Source organism: Carassius auratus, unplaced genomic scaffold (assembly GCF_003368295.1).
Source record: "Carassius auratus strain Wakin unplaced genomic scaffold, ASM336829v1 scaf_tig00026529, whole genome shotgun sequence".
Classification (NCBI taxonomy): domain Eukaryota; kingdom Metazoa; phylum Chordata; class Actinopteri; order Cypriniformes; family Cyprinidae; genus Carassius; species Carassius auratus.
Window position 1 is genome coordinate 21,100 of NW_020525525.1, and position 17,031 is coordinate 38,130.

At 40.3% G+C, this 17,031-nt stretch overlaps 1 protein-coding gene and 1 pseudogene across 2 annotated transcripts; one reads left to right on the top strand and one right to left on the bottom strand.

The window, feature by feature from the left end:
* Positions 1 to 84: 84 nt before the first annotated feature.
* Positions 85 to 3,808, bottom strand: LOC113078775 (zinc finger protein 2 homolog). 2 transcript variants are annotated; one of them, XM_026251073.1, is made up of 5 exons: positions 3,716 to 3,808; positions 3,104 to 3,271; positions 2,615 to 2,987; positions 2,552 to 2,581; positions 85 to 2,257 (listed from the first exon to the last, which is right to left on the bottom strand). In XM_026251073.1, the coding sequence occupies exons 2-5, from the start codon at positions 3,269 to 3,271 to the stop codon at positions 1,245 to 1,247; spliced, it is 1,584 nt and encodes a 527-aa protein (XP_026106858.1). In that variant the 5' UTR covers positions 3,716 to 3,808; the 3' UTR covers positions 85 to 1,244. The 2 variants fall into 2 exon arrangements, with proteins under 2 accessions (XP_026106858.1, XP_026106857.1); XM_026251072.1 differs by having other exon boundaries at positions 2,552 to 2,987.
* Positions 3,809 to 3,989: 181 nt separating this feature from the next.
* LOC113078776 (zinc finger protein 501-like) lies at positions 3,990 to 16,437 on the top strand (annotated as a pseudogene).
* The last annotated feature ends 594 nt before the right edge of the window (positions 16,438 to 17,031 follow it).

The window sequence follows — 17,031 nt, forward strand, 5'->3', positions numbered from 1 at the left end:
CTAATACAAATGACTCATCCTCAACTGATTTAAGAATGAACAACAGTTGTTCGTCTATAAATAATAACCAGCAAGACTATTACATAAAAACAGATATTCATTTTATTATGTTCCATCTAATCCATTGTAAATGGAATTAGCAATGCAAAACATTCAATGCAACATCCCTGTTTAACAATAAATCCAACCTTCCCCATACATACATGTTTTGCGTGTGTATAAAGCTTAATTATGTGATTCTAATTAACATACACATTTTACAGACCCATATTTGCTTAATTCTGGTCGTATAATAATAAGACATTATTACCTTGTTTCCAGGGCTTGAGTGTGCCATATCCAAAACAATACAGTACATGTTCAGGATGTCAACACATTATTACATGCAATTTATTACATTTATCAATGACCCCCCATTATTTCTTTCTCAGTGCATATAAAAGATAATATCTCAAAATTAAGTTGATTAAAAAAATGAAAATACCCAACTACTTTTGAATAGTCAATAATCAAACATGACTACAGTCACAGCCTTCAACATTCAGTCCATCTCTAATCCCAAATCACATGAAAGCTCAATGGGACTCTGCCTCCTACTGGCATTTAAGGGTTAGTTCACCCAAAACATGTAAACTCTGTCATGAATTACTCGCCTTCTTGTCGTTCCAATCCCATAAATCCGTCGTTTATCTTCGGAACACAGATTAAGATATTTTTGATGCATGCCGAGAGCTCTCTGATCCTCCATAGACAGCAAGTGTCCTTACACGATCAAGGTTTAGAAACATAGCAAGGAGATCCTTAAAATAATCCATGTGACATCAATGGTTCAACCGTAACTTTATAAAGCTACAACAATATTGTTTCTGCACAAAGAAAACAAAAATAACGACTTTATTTGACAATTTGTCTCCTCTGCGACACCCTAAAGAGACATTTTGGAGAGTATTGCATAACGGATAAGTTATGTATGTGATACTTAATATTTTAAAGCTCTTCATGCCACTTGATCATGTAAGGATTCTTGCGATCTATGGAGGATCAGGGAGCTCTCTGCATGCATCAGAAATATCTTAATCTGTGTTCAAAAGATATACAAAGGTCTAACAGGATTGGAACGACACGAAGGTGAGTGATTAATGACAGAATTTACAGTTTTGGGGGGAACTATCCCTTTAAAAAAACTCAATATACAATTTCAGGATGAGCTGAACGAGTCCTGTTTCCAGTTTGACTGATTAAAGTCACTCTGATGATTCTGGAGCAGTTTGTTCTTTAGCGTGTTTGTTCTGATGGCTCTGAAAACTACCTAAATAAGCGAATCTCTCGCCGCAGATGGAGCAGGAGTAAGGTTTCTCTCCTGTATGAACTCGCTGATGGACCCTAAGGACGTCTGATCGAGCAAACATCTTGTCACATTGGGAACACTTGAACGGTCTTTCTCCAGTATGAGTCCTCTTGTGCTTCAGTAGGTTAGTGTTTTGACGGAATCTCTTCCCACAAACACTACATTGGTATGGTTTCTCTCCCGTGTGGATTCTCTGATGGACTTTGAAATGAGTTGGATCGGAGAAGCTCTTCCCGCAGTCGGCGCACAGGTATGGTCTCTCGCCAGAGTGCATCCTCTCATGGCATTTCAGCTGAGAAATTTGACGGAATCGTTTGTCACAGTGTTTGCATTGGTGCATTTTCTCAGAGTGTAATTTTTGGTGTGATATTAGACAAATGGGATGCTTAAAGGTTTTCCCACATTCGCTGCACTGGTACGGTCTCTCGCTGGCGTGCGAACGCATATGAGACTTGAAATGGGAGCAATCTCTGAATCTTTTCTCACACTGAGGACACTTGTATGGTTTCTCCCCCGTGTGGATTCGCTTATGATTGATAAGAGATTGTTTGGTGCTGAGATTCTTGTTGCATTCGCTGCAGTGAAAAGGCTTTTCGCCAGTGTGCGTCTTCATGTGAATTTTCAGATTACCAGACGAGGAAGAAACCTTCCCACACAGTTCACAGCGAAACTCCTTCTTCACGCAGTGGTCCTTTGAATGATTTATTCTTTCTTTTAAGGTAGGAAAGCTGATATTGCATCTCTTACACTTGTAGTCTTTCGGTTCTGTGTGTCTTCTCTCATGCTTCACTAAATTTCCCTTATTGGTGAATGTTTTCCCACAGATGCTGCAGGAGAAACTCTTGGACTTCAGTTGTTTTTTGGATGTTGAGGCCGTTTCTTGATCAGAAAATGAGCTGGTGTTTTCATCTGGGAGGAACATAGTAATAATTCTATTAACTTTGAGTTGCATGTCCCCAAGTTTCAAACACAAAAAAAACATAAAAGCAAATATAAGTTCTGAAATATTTCTCTGTATATTGGTGCAGCGTGACCTATCCCAAACATCTCCCTAAACCTGCTCTCAAACCTCATTATGCCATGAGTACAAGCCAAAAAACATTTGTGGAGCTGCCAACTTAAGCTTGAAGAAACTTCAAATCAGCAGGTAAAACCATTTGTTGATACACCAGTTAGAATAACAGATTAAAGGAAGAAACACACCTGGAGGAATGAAATCTTCATCATCATCATCTTCCTCCCCATTATTCTCAGCACAATCATCATCTTCCTCCCCATTATTCTCAGCACAATCTTCATCATCCTCCCCATTATTCTCCTCCTCCTCCTCCTCTTCCTCATCAGTGTGTTGTTGTTGTTTCTCTGCGGTGGTTTCTTCTCCTCTGCTCTCGATCAGGTTTCTGCAGTCCACCAGTTTGACGGAGCACATCTTCAGCGGCGTCTGCAGCATCTGCTGTTCTCCAGCGTTACAGTCAGAGGTTTGATCAGTGGATTCATGATCCTGAGCGTCAGTATAACAGAGTAAAGTGAGGCTGAGCTCTGAGTCCTGTGTGTCTCTGGATCTCTGATCTCTGACGCTCCAGACTGAATCCTGAGCTTCTGTCCCATCAGTCTCACGCACCCAAACCTGCTCCACATCCTGACAAACACAATCAGTAATATATCTAGTGAGAGTATGATTAACAATAAGACATTGATTCACACAACAATCAGTCCATATTAGCAGCTAAAGATGTAATGAAGATCTGTTCAAACCTCTCTGTTCAGTTTGTCTCCTCTTTCTCTCAGCTTTGCCTCCAGTGAAGCCACCTCTTTCTTCAGCTGACAGATTTCTGTGATGAAATCCTCAATATCCAGCATGGACAGATCAGTTCCTACTGATTTACAGCAGACCACATCCACCTGCGCTTTCATGATCAACATCTGAACACAAACACGTCATGATCATTACAAGATGCATTTATAATGAAATTACACTGATTTAGCCTCAAAATGATTGTTTACGTTCATCAACGATAGCAGGGCTGATCTATACATAAATTTGACTTTGGAGAAATGTGTTTAGGCGTTTGTTTCGTTTAATTTTTGCGCGTTAAGCAAGTGTTTCGTTTAATTTTTGCGCGTTAAGCAAGAATATTGTATGATGAGCAATCTTCATTAAAAGCTTTAACAGTCTGAGGGTGCTTTTAATGAAGCCATTTAGCGTTCGGCACAAAATAACGATAAAAAGGGGGGTATGGCTTAATTTTCATAATCAAACCAATAAATGGACAAAACCGACAATCCCTGAAAGAGATCAATGATATAAATAGAACAAACAAATAAATACAACTGTGGTAAATGGTGTAAAATGCTAAAAACACGCACCGGTTGAGGGTTCAAACGGTTATCTCTTCTTCTCTCGTTCGTTCTATGGTTTGTTTCCTCTCGCCGAAGAGCCTCATAGCGCCTCCGTGTGTGCTGGAGCCACAACCTCTACACACACATCTGAGTAAGAAATAAGATCATACCTAAATGTAGTTTTGAATAAATTAGTGAGAATTCGTCACTAGAATTAAAGGGCATTTTTGAATGAGATAAGACAAAGACATGAGTTTCAACTAACTTACCCAGACCTTGAGCGCTTGTTATTGTCTCACTCCTTCGTTGGTACGGTAGGAGGCGCTCTGACGATATTTTGTTCACCGGTGAAACCACCGAAGAAAGAAGGTTGGAGCGCTCTGGTGTGTATTTAATTAATACTTTATATTTTTGCGTTTCTGTCTAACTTTGTTATTTACTCTTTTTTTCGCCAAATCATTCCTAATCATAATAAGAAAATAGCGATAGATTAGAACAATGTTTATTTTTCAGTTCTGGAGGCTTGAATGCTTGGAAATGGGCACAATCTTAAAATGTGCTTAGTTTACAACTTTGATTTTGGATTTGATCAGTCCATCGTAAATGTGTATTTTATCACCAAGTGTTTGTGTTCAGATGTTGATCATGAAAGCGCAGGTGGATGTGGTCTGCTGTAAATCAGTAGGAACTGATCTGTCCATGCTGGATATTGAGGATTTCATCACAGAAATCTGTCAGCTGAAGAAAGCGGTGGCTTCACTGGAGGCAAAGCTGAGAGAAAGAGGAGACAAACTGAACAGAGAGGTTTGAACAGATCTTCATTTCATCTGTAGCTGCTAATATGGACTGATAGTTGTGTGAATCAATGTCTTATTGTTAATCATACTCTCACTAGATATATTACTGATTGTGTTTGTCAGGATGTGGAGCAGGTTTGGGTGCGTGAGACTGATGGGACAGAAGCTCAGGATTCAGTCTGGAGCGTCAGAGATCAGAGATCCAGAGACACACAGGACTCAGAGCTCAGCCTCACTTTACTCTGTTATACTGACGCTCAGGATCATGAATCCACTGATCAAACCTCTGACTGTAACGCTGGAGAACAGCAGATGCTGCAGACGCCGCTGAAGATGTGCTCCGTCAAACTGGTGGACTGCAGGAACCTGATCGAGAGCAGAGGAGAAGAAACCACTGCAGAGAAACAACAACAACACACTGACGAGGAAGAGGAGGAGAATAATGGGGAGGATGATGATGATTGTGCTGAGAATAATGGGGAGGAAGATGATGATGATGAAGATTTCATTCCTCCAGGTGTGTTTCTTCCTTTAATTTGTTATTCTAACTGGTGTATCAACAAATGGTTTTACCTGCTGATTTGGAGTTTCTTCAAGCTTAAGGTGGCAGCTCCACATGGTTTTTGGATTGTACTCATGGCATAATGAGGTTTGAGAGCAGGTTTAGGGAGATGTTTGGGATAGGTCACGCTGCACCAAAATACACAGAAATATTTTCAGAACGTATATTTGCAACAACATCACACTGATGAGGAAGAGGAGGAGGAGGAGAATAATGGGGAGGATGATGAAGATTTAATTCCTCCTGGTTTGTTTCTTCCTTTTCTGAGATGACAGTATTTTATTTTTTTTGACAGTATTTTTTTTCAATATATTCTTTCTATATTGATCTCTGAAATGTGTTTTTAAGTGAGCCAGATTTGCTGTGTCATGCGCTTGCTTAGACCTTTGTTGTGATAACCAGTAAAGTGCGTTCAGCTGAATTCAATTTCCGTTTTGTCGGGTATAAAAAAATGGTTAGTATACTGCGGCAGCAGTCGCGGCAGCCTTCCAGTTTAGCCCTCCTCGTGTGAAGACCGAAGAGTGTAAAGACCATCGACTCTACCGTGTGACTCCACCAGACAGAGGCACCGGCAGGGAATATAAGTATCGTTTTGGTTTTCTCTTTTTCCTTCTCCTTGTTTCATTGCAGTTTCAGTTGTTTTTTGTTTATAACAAATTCTTACTATGTGTTTCCAGATCCCTACTATCACTACCACTAGCGAACCACACATCACACAATGTAGACAGCGCAATCTTAACAACCTGCACACTTTGCCTATGTCTGCTAATACTCTACTTGCTTTTTCTATTGGTCTCTGGAATTGCCAGTCTGTTGTAAACAAAGCCGATTTCATTATTTCTATTATTAGTCGTTCAAAGCTTAATCTCATGGCCCTAACAGAGACCTGGATCAAACCAGAGGACACTGCTACACCTGCAGCACTCTCCAATAATTTCTCATTTTCCCTCATCATTTAGACAGGCTCGTATAACTCCACTACTTAACAATCCCACCCTCAACCCATCTCTTTTAGAGAACTACAGACCAGTTTCCCTTCTTCCTTTCATTGCAAAAACACTTGAACGAGCTGTGTTCAACCAAGTCTCTGCATTTCTCTTTGGAACAACCTCATTGACAGCAACCAATCTGGCTTCAGAAGTGGAGATTCAACTGAGACTGCCTTGCTCTCAGTTGTTGAAGTCCTAAGACTGGCATGAACGGAATACAAATCTTCAGTACTTATCCTGCTTGATCTGTCCGCTGCTTTTGACACTGTTAACCACCAGATCCTCCTATCAACCCTACTGGCAAAGGGCATCTCAGGAGCCACACTTCAGTGGTTTGAGTCTTACCTATCAGATAGCTCCTTCAAAGTATCTTGGAGAGGTGAGGTGTCCAAGTCACAACAACTAACTACTGGGGTGCCTCAGGGCTCAGTTCTTGGACCACTTCTCTTCTCTGTCTACATGGCATCATTAGGTTCTGTCATTCAGAAACATGGCTTTTCATATCACTGCTATGCTGATGACACTCAACTCTACCTCTCATTCCATCCTGATGATCCGACGGTAGCTATTCGCATCTCAGCTTGTCTAACAGACATTTATTCATGGATGATGGTCCATCACCTTCAACTCAACCTTGCCAAGACAGAACTGCTTGTGATTCCAGCAAACTCAACGTTTCATCACAATTTCAACATCAAGTTAGGCACATCAACCATAACTCTTTCAAAAACAGCCAGAAACCTTGGAGTTATGATTGATGATCAGCTGACTTTCTCAGACCACATTGCTAAAACTGTCCGATCCTGCAGATTTGCTTTATTCAACACCAAGAAGATCAAGCCCTTTCTTTCGGATCATGCTGCACAACTCCTTGTTGAGGCTCTTGTTCTGTCCAGGCTGGACTATTCCAATGCTCTCTTGGCAGGTCTTCCAGCTAGTTTTATCAAACCTTTACAATTAATCCAGAACGTGGCAGCAAGATTACATTTAATGAGGCGAAAAAAATACACGTCACACCTCTGTTTATCAATTTGCACTGGCTACCAATGGCTGCTCGCATAACATTCAAGGCATTGATGTTTGCCTTCAAAACTACCACTGGCTCTGCACCCATTTACCTAAATTCATTACTTCAGACTTATGTGCCCTCTAGGAGCTTGCGTTCTGCAAGTGAACATTGCTTGATTGTGCCATCCCAAAGAAGCACAAAGTCTCTTTTACGGACTTTTAAATTAAATGTTCTCTCCTGGTGGAATGACCTCCCCAACTCAATCCGAGCAGCTGAGTCCTTAGCCAGCTTCAAGAATCGGCTTAAAACCCATCTCTTCAATTTTTATTTGACCCTCTAACTTTAGCACTCACTATTCTAATTCTATTTTTAAAAAGTCTGTGAGTGTTTATATATATATATATATATATATATAAACACTGGCCAATTTGCTACAACGACCCGGTCCTGCAGGTTTGCCTTATACAACATTAGGAAGATTAGACCCTTCCTGTCAGAGCAAGCAACCCAACTTCTTGTCCAAGCTCTTGTTCTCTCCAGACTGGACTATTGTAATGCTCTCCTGGCGGGCCTTCCTGCATGTACTGTCAAGCCTCTGCAAATGATCCAGAATGCAGCAGCGAGGGTTGTCTTCAATGAGCCAAAAAAGCTCATGTTACTCCTCTCCTCATCAGGTTACACTGGCTACCAGTGGCCGCTCGCATCAAATTCAAGGTACTGATGCTTGCCTACAAGACGACCACTGGCACGGCACCAACTTACCTAAACTCACTGGTTAAATCCTATGTGCCCTCCAGAAGTTTGCGCTCTGCAAGTGAACAACACCTTGTGGTGCCATCCCAAAGAAGTTCAAAATCACTCTCACTGACCTTTTCCTGGACTGTGCCCAGCTGGTGGAGTGACCTCCCAATCTCAATTCGTACAGCTGAGTCTTTACTCATTTTCAAGAAACATCTAAAGACTCATCTTTTTCGCCTGCACTTAACCTACTAACACCAGTACTTTTCGTCTTTTTAATTTAATAAAAAAAAAAAAAAAAAAAAAAAAACATACCTGGCTATGCGTTCTATACTAGACTTGTCATGGCACTTGTATACTGTTGTTGTTGTTCTCTTGTTGACCTGACTGCTTCTATTGTTCTCATTTGTAAGTCGCTTTGGATAAAAGCGTCTGCTAAATGATTAAATGTAAATGTAAATTGTTTACTCCTAGATGTTAGACTGATGTTCTGAATTTCTGTATGTTTCTTGAGTGACAAACAAATATATATTTTAAAACCCAGAATTGATAACCATTTTGTTCATTTCAGATGATAAAGTCTGTACATCTTCTGATGAAGAGACAGACTTAACATCAAAAGAGCAGCTGACGGTCAAGATTTTCTCCTGCAGCACCTGTGGAAAAACACTGAGTTCAGAGGGCCATTTAAAGAGACACGAGAGAAAACACACAGAACAGAAAAGCTTTAGATGTAGGAGATGCAACATCAGCTTTCCTACCGCAGAAGAGAAGAGACTTCATTCAAAAGAGCACAACGGGAAGAAGGAGTTTCACTGTGAACAGTGCGGCAAGGTTTTTTTCATTCGTTCTAGTCTAAAAGTTCACTTGAACAGTCACGGTGAAAAGTCTTTCCACTGCAGCGAATGTGACAAGTATTTCAGCACCAAAGGAAATCTTGATATTCATAAGCGAATCCACACAGGAGAAAGACCTTACAACTGTCCACACTGCGAGAGAAGATTCAATCACGGACCACATCTTAAGAGACATGTCCGTGTTCACACCAATGAGAGACCGTATCAGTGCAGTGAATGTGGGGAAAACCTTCACAGACTCAGGCTCTCTAAAGTCACACCAGAAAATCCATTCTGATGAGAAACTGCTTCAGTGCAAACACTGCGACAAACAATTCCGTCATATTAATAGTTTGAACATTCACGAGAGGACACACACTGGAGAGAAACCATATCTGTGCTCCTACTGCGGGAAGAGCTTTTCAAATCCGTCTCATTTTATATTTCATAAGCGAGTCCACACCGGAGAAAAACCATATCACTGCAGCATCTGTGGGAAGAGTTTCGGTAAACATGGCACATTTCGAAACCACAAAAGGACTCATACTGGAGAAAGACCGTTTAAATGCTCACAGTGTGAAAAGACGTTTGCTCGATTAGACGTCCTTAAGGTCCATCAGCGAGTTCATACAGGAGAGAAACCTTACTCCTGCTCCATCTGCGGCGAGAGATTCGCTTATTTAGGTAGTTTTCAGGCCCACCAGAACAAACACGCTAAAGAACAAACTGCTCCAGAATCATCAGAATGACTTTCATCAGTCAATCTGGGAAAGAAATCTTGTTTGGCTCGTCCTGAAAGTGTTCATTGAGTTCTTACTGAGTGAACTTTTTTAATGCTGTGAACTGATCCAAGTTCTGTATATAATGTCATGTTTGACAGAGTAAAGCAATGATTTGATGTTAAACACGACAGAACTATTAAAAATACTAAAAATAAAATACTACAATAATATGATCACCTAGGTTTCATAATGCATGTTTTATGTGTTGAAATGCATGAAGGAGATTCTGGCAAATACACTCTGCTTTTTCATTGCTGGACCGGTTTCTTTTAATCAAGAGAGAGCCATGGTTAAACTATCCATTTCATCACTGTTCTTCAAGAGTATTTATGCTGCTGTGTAAGTTAAGAGATTTACTTGGTAGAAACGAATCATCTGGGAGGAAAAGTTTGTTGGTGCAAGGACTGGAGTTGAAAACCTCTGCGAAAGACTGAGCTATACACAGACAGTAACCACTGATGGCAGATGGACTGTTCTGACGATGTCTTTCATACTTTTCTGGACCTTGACAATGTCATTTACTTAGCAGTCTATGTGAAAGTAACAATCTTCCAAAAACGTAATTGTGCATTTTGGACTTTGCAAGCATGACGGTGTACACTGAAAGTAAATATGCGGTTTTTATTTAAATGAGAAAAGCAGGTGCAGACAGAATATCTACTAACACGCAGTCGTTCTGACTCAGAGAGATTAGCACTTCTCGAACTGTAGGAGGCGCTGTGACCATCTTATTCCAGTAAATCCACCGGTAAAACCACTGAAGAAGAAAAGACGGTTGGAGGCTTACAGACTCGGTACGTGTTTTAACTCTTTATGTTTTGTTACCTTTAGCACGCTAATGAGCTTGAATGAAGCGTTTGTTATCCAGATCTGGTTTAAAATAACCCATAGGTTTTACTAAAGTAACCATAGTTTAACTTGGGTATTTGTAATAAAACCACATTAGGCTAAACGCAGATTTAACATTGTTTTACTTACTATAATTACAGCAAAACTTACAATGGTAAATTTGTGCATAGCCTAAAATAAAATTGTCCAGCATATAAACATATAACTTTTGTAGTATGCTGGAAATGTTGGAAGGATGCCTAAAATTGATTAACTGTCGTATTTAAGTTATAGTGTTAAGTTTATTAAATGCAGCTTAATTGAAGTGATAGATTTGAGATATTCCTATGAAGAATATATTCCTATTCAACAATTAGCCTAAACATGTGAGTCTCATCAAATACTTTTTATATTTGACATTTCCGAATATCGAGAAGTGAATTTTCTTCATTCAGTTCTGTGTAGTTATGCTTTTATTTTTTGTTTGTTCACTTCATTATAAATAATGTATATTTAAAATAAATAATATATAAATATTGTATATATATTATAATCATGATGTGTTTGTGTTCAGATGTTGATCATGAAAGCGCAGGTGGATGTGGTCTGCTGTAAATCAGTAGGAACTGATCTGTCCATGCTGGATATTGAGGATTTCATCACAGAAATCTGTCAGCTGAAGAAAGAGGTGGCTTCACTGGAGGCAAATCTGAGAGAAAGAGGAGACAAACTGAACAGAGAGGTTTGAACAGATCTTCATTTCATCTTTCAGCTCAGTCACTGTTAGTTTGTCCAGTAAAAATGTTATAGCTTCTATTAAAGGGATAATTCATGCAGAAATGAATGTTATTTCATGAATCACTCACCTTTGTGTAATTCCAAACCTGTAAGACCTTTGTTCATCTATAGAACACAAATTAAGATATTGTTGATGAAATCTGGGAGCTTTTTGACCCTCCACAGACAGCAAAGCATCTGAAATGTTCCCAGTTTCAGAAATATTGCAAGAACATAGTTAAAACAGTCCATGTGCCATCAGTGGTTTAACTCTTAACTTAATGAAGCTACGAGAATATTTTTGTGCACAAAGAAAACAAAAAGAAGGCAGAGGTTATATTTAAGCCCTCTGTCTCACTATAATTTTCTTTCCAATGACTTCCATTCATAGGCATGTGAATGCATCAGACCATAAACACAAGCCCATGCAAAGGTATTTTGCTGCGTAGCAAAGTTCAAGTTTGGTGAACTCTGACCTGCAAATTCACATCATGTGTTTCTGAGTGACCAACACTGATCGATATGTCACAGCATGACCTCATAGCTGAATCAAAAGAACATAAATTTAATACTGCAGCGCTGCAGAAAAAAAGTTGAGTAGATTGTATGATTTTGCATTTTAGATGTATTAATATTGGTTATTTGTTGAATTTAAGTTTTAAAAAAGTTGCTGCAGAGCGTGAGGTCGTATCACAACCAAGTCTCATGTGGATTTTCTGCTATTATTGCAAATAGTGGCAATTATCTGCTCCTTGGTATTGTAGTGCATTATAAAACATAATCCAAAAATAACGTATTTAGTGTAAATTATAATTTTTAAATTGATGCCTCCTTATTGGGACAATATAAGCCCTCCCTACACAAACTCTTCCCGATACCTTTTAAACTTTTTGATTATTTGCCCTGACAAAGACGTAGATCAAACCAGTGGAAACTGCTACTCCTGCAGAACAATAATTTCTAATTTTCACACAATCCCCATCTGACTGGAACAGGTGGAGGTATTGGTATGCTTATCTCTAATGATTGGAAATGTTTTCCTTTAACTTTTGTTAATATTAACAGCTCCTTTGAACCAAATTCAACCACTATGACCCTACCCTAAATCCATTGTGTAGTTTTTTTTATGGACCCTCAGGGCCACTACGTAACTTAGTGGAAGAATTAGATGTGCTGCTCTCAACCTTTCCTGAGGATAGTACTCCTCTAGTTATGCTTGGAGACTTCAACATCCACCGAGATAAACCTCTGTCTGCTGACTTCCACACTCTGCTTGCCTCTTTTGATCTCAAGAGAAGTTTTAACCATGACTAATCACAAATCATGCAACCAACTGGACCTTATTTACACAACACTGCTCTACTGATCATGTTAAGTCAAGTAAAGTCTGCTTTATTGTCAATTCTTCCACATGTACATACATACAGAGAATCGAAATTGCGTTACTCCCAGACCCCCAGTGCATACAGACATTAACATTAACAGTAGAGCCTAAAAATCTAGTTCAGTGGTGTCTGTGGCAGAAAAGGGGAGAGGGGGCAAGTTTGGGACGGAGTTCAGCTTCCTGACAGCCTGGTGGATGAAGATGTCCTACAGTCTGCTGGTCCTGGCCTGGAGACTCTGCAGTCTCCTCCCTGATGGCAGCAGGCTGAAGAAGCTGTGTGACGGGTGGGTGGGATCACCTGCGATGCAGAGGGCTTTGCGATTGAGATGGGTTCCGTAAATGTGCTGGAGGGAGGGGAGAGAGACACCAATGATCTTCCCGCTATGCTTTGCAGAGTGGATGGATGTATTGCAGGCGCCATACCACACAGTGATGCAGCCTGACAGGATGCTCTTGATGGTGCCTCTGTAGAAGGTGTACATGATGGGGGGCGGACACAACCGCCTCTGGAGCTCCTTTAAGCGCACACCGCCGCCTCGTGGGAATCCTGAGCGGACACCGCCGCCTCGGGGGAATCGTGAGTGGACATCGCCGCCTCGTGGGAATCCTGAGCGGACACAACCGCCTCTGGAGCTTTTTGAACAGTCACCGCCACCTCGGGGGAATTGTGAACCATATCTGCGGCTTCTGCAAAGCTAGCAGTGAGCCCCGCTGCCTAAGAGGGAACATCAGCAGGTTCCACCACTTTGTGAGTCTTGCGAGCTGACCACGCTGCTCGCACCGACATAAGCGGTGATTCCTGCATTTAGCATATCAGCCCGTGAAGCTCCGGGAAAAGGTGTGAGGCACTGGGTGCAGCTGACGAGGCTTCTGGTGACTCCTGGACTGTCGCCTCGGGAGAACCTTGAGCAGGCTCTGCAGCTAACTCCACCTTGACGGCTGAGCCGCTCAACTGCAGAGCCAGGTTGATGTAATCCTCCAGCCTTTCCTCGGGTGCCAGAATGGCATAAGGGACTTGAAGGGCTCGTCTAGGCCTCCCCAGAAATAGACCATAAGGCAGGTCTTTTCCGCAGCCGATAAACGAGCCGCCACCACGAAGTCCCTGGCGTAATCCTTGATGCTCCGGTCTCCCTGGCGGACATCGAGGAACTTCCCTGATGGACCCATGTGGCTGGCTGTATTCTGTCACGGCGTGGTAGGACGTGCAGAGGAAGAAACAGGGTCTGGGTCCAAATGCAGGGAAATTATAACTTTAATAAAAGAGAACAAAAAGGCCAACACAGCAAAAAAACAGAACAAATCACGGTGACAAGCAGGGATGCAAAGACACGAGTACCAGAACCACAGCATACACAAACAACGATTAATACAGCCAGACAGAGTGGTGTGTGAGAAGAGAATATGTAGTCCATGACAATGAGACAATGCTCTCTTGGCATGTCTTCCAGGACAGTTCTATCAAACCTTTAAAAAAACCTTAAGTGTTTGTGGGAATCACAATCTGTTCAGCTTCTATGCATTTTATTATTTAAAAGCTGCTTGTGATGGGCTTTGGTTCATCATGTGACTCTTATCACCACCTGCATTTAATGAATAACTGTTTATTACAAAAAACACGTTATTAACTTAATGTTATCAAAATCCAAAAAAGTTTTACAGAATTATAAAAGTACCTAAGAGTGATGCACGGGCCTCATCTTGTGCTTTTTTATTTTCCTTATTTTGGCCACCTGACTACTGTTGTCTGTTCCCGGGCAAAGTTGTCCAGCCACAAACATGAGTGCATAATGTGTGCTTAGCCTGTCTACGGTCTTCATCGTGAAATGATTTTTTTTTATAATTCTGTTTAAATGTTTAAGTAAACGTTAATATACATATAAAACAAACATTTTGTGTTCATATAAATATAAATCCTCTCAAATATTTGCATCGCAAATTTAGCATTTGACCGTTGGCCTTTTTTCCTCTAAGGATAAAATACTTTCACACCACTTACATGGCTATTCTGTAAGTTAGCTAAATCTCATACTCATGCAAGTATAATTGGCTACTACTCTTATCATGTGAAAGGCTGCGCGAGTAACTTGATGTCACAGCAAGGGAAATGCTCATATTCAAGCATTTAGGCAATTGTTTAAGCGAGATTTTCCCATGGTTTGTGTTTAAATAGGTATCGGATCATATTTTTTTCTTCTCTCCGATCTAGCGTTCTGGGCCGTTATCTGCACGATACTGATGTCGTGGATCAGATCAGGACATCCCTAATTAATTGTGCTTTACATCTTGGTGTAGTCTTTCAAATGGTGCTAAAGTGTGCATTTCCTGGATACCTGATATGTGAGAAACCAGTGAGAGTTCGTAAAAGTACATCACCAATGCTGATCAGAGCGATTCAGAGCGACTGAAGCTATGGTTGTTGAGCGGGATGTTGATTTACTGCTTTGAAACATCAAGCAAATGAGGTTGTGCAGTGAACATTTTTCAGTTGACGACTTCAAACCGGGTCAAGGAAAGATATGATAATTTCTGAAATTTGCAAACCACAGAGTTATGAGTAGAAGCATCATGGGGAGATTGTTGAGGATGTTCAGTTGTTCTGAATCATCAGCTCTTGTGTCTGTTCTAAAGATGATCAGAGGGCTTACAGGTTGGGGTGGGCGATATCTCGATATTTATTTATCACGATATGGATTTTGACATATCGTATATATCGATATATTGTTTATATTTAATTCTTATTCCGCCACTTTGCTTGTTTGACTTCTCTGTGCTGTGCTCGCCCCCTGCCTCCTTACTTTTCCCTCACCTCGCATGTACAGAACTAGTCTAAAATAAAAAGTCAAAAAAAAGGACAACTGGCTCCATTATATGGAGATACTTGGGTTTTAAGGTGTCGGGCGAACAGCAGGCAGATGTCTACTGTAGGGCCCTATGATTTCGGCGATGCAGAAAAAGCAGACGGAATCGCGGAATCCAGTTGTCATAACGGAATTTAGCTACAGTTTAACATGGAATGTCACGGAATTTGTCAAAATTTTGAATGAATTAATCAAAAGTAGGTCACTGCACTTAAATCAAATCGCGATATGGAATAATATCTGCAAATGTTAAGCCGGAAGTCTATTTAAATATGAATCCTGCATGTTCTACGTGTCTGTGTTAATTTAATGGCGCAGAAGCGCGTCTTCGTCTATTACACACACACACACTGAACGTGGCGTGAGCTCCGGTGATTTAAGCGTCTTTCATCTAACTAAATAAAGACATGAACACATGAGGAACATCTGCTCTAGAGTCACTTCATGAGCTTTTGACCGTTTGATTTTGAGTAAAACTAGCCTCACATATCACATCATAGACTGTAGTATCACATACACAGAACTGTAATGGTAAACCCGTCAAAAATAAAGTATTTGCCAGAAATCTATTACTATTGTTCAGCAAATGTACATAGCCACTACTATTTCTATTAAAATGAAAAGAACAAATTTTTTATTGATTATACACAACATTTTCTTCCATATTTTATTTAATAGTAAATCCCCTTTGTTTACCAAATAAAAAAAGTTTGCTTAATTTTTAAATAATTAAAAGATAAATTAAATGAATGTTTTATGCCTTCATTTGAGAACCAGAAAAATGTAAATTAAATTTAAATAATTACACATGCTAAAACAGAATTAGGTATAAGACATATGGTGAAGAAAAAAATTAAACGTTTCATAGGGCCCTTAAACATGTAATATTTGGAATATTTGTTTTTACAGTAGTTTTTGGGGGGTTATTTTTCCTGTAAAGATATCGAGATATATTTTGTATATCGAGATATAGCAAAATATATCGAGATATATTTTTGCTCCATATCGCCCAGCCCTACTTACAGGTTTGAAATGACATAAAGGGGGGAGTAATTAATGACAGAATTTCCATTTTTAGGTGAACTATTACTTAATGTTCAAAATAGATTCATGACTGTCAGAATCAACTGATATATGATTCTGTATTGATAAGTTGATTGTGTTTGTCAGGATGTGGAGCAGGTTTGGTGCCGTGAGACTGATGGGACAGAAGCTCAGGATTCAGTCTGGAGCGTCAGAGATCAGAGATCCAGAGACACACAGGACTCAGAGCTCAGCCTCACTTTACTCTGTTATACTGACGCTCAGGATCATGAATCCACTGATCAAACCTCTGACTGTAACGCTGGAGAACAGCAGATGCTGCAGACGCCGCTGAAGATGTGCTCCGTCAAACTGGTGGACTGCAGGAACCTGATCGAGAGCAGAGGAGAAGAAACCACTGCAGAGAAACAACAACAACACACTGATGAGGAAGAGGAGGAGGAAAATAATGGGGAGGATGATGAAGATTTCATTCCTCCAGGTTTGTTTCTCCTTTTATGAGCGTTTGATGTTTCTCTAACACTTGAATGTCAGCAGACTCTTCAGGATCAGGTTCATATTGGCTGATGGTCTCTGGTGATCTGATCAGGTTTGAGTACAGATTTTCTGAGGTATTTGTGAACACAATGGTAAATTATTATATTTTTCCTCTATTGAGATCTAGAATGTGTTTTTTAAGAGACAGATTTGCTGTGCCTGTTTGTAAGGTGGCCTACTTTGACCAGAAATCTAATTTAAT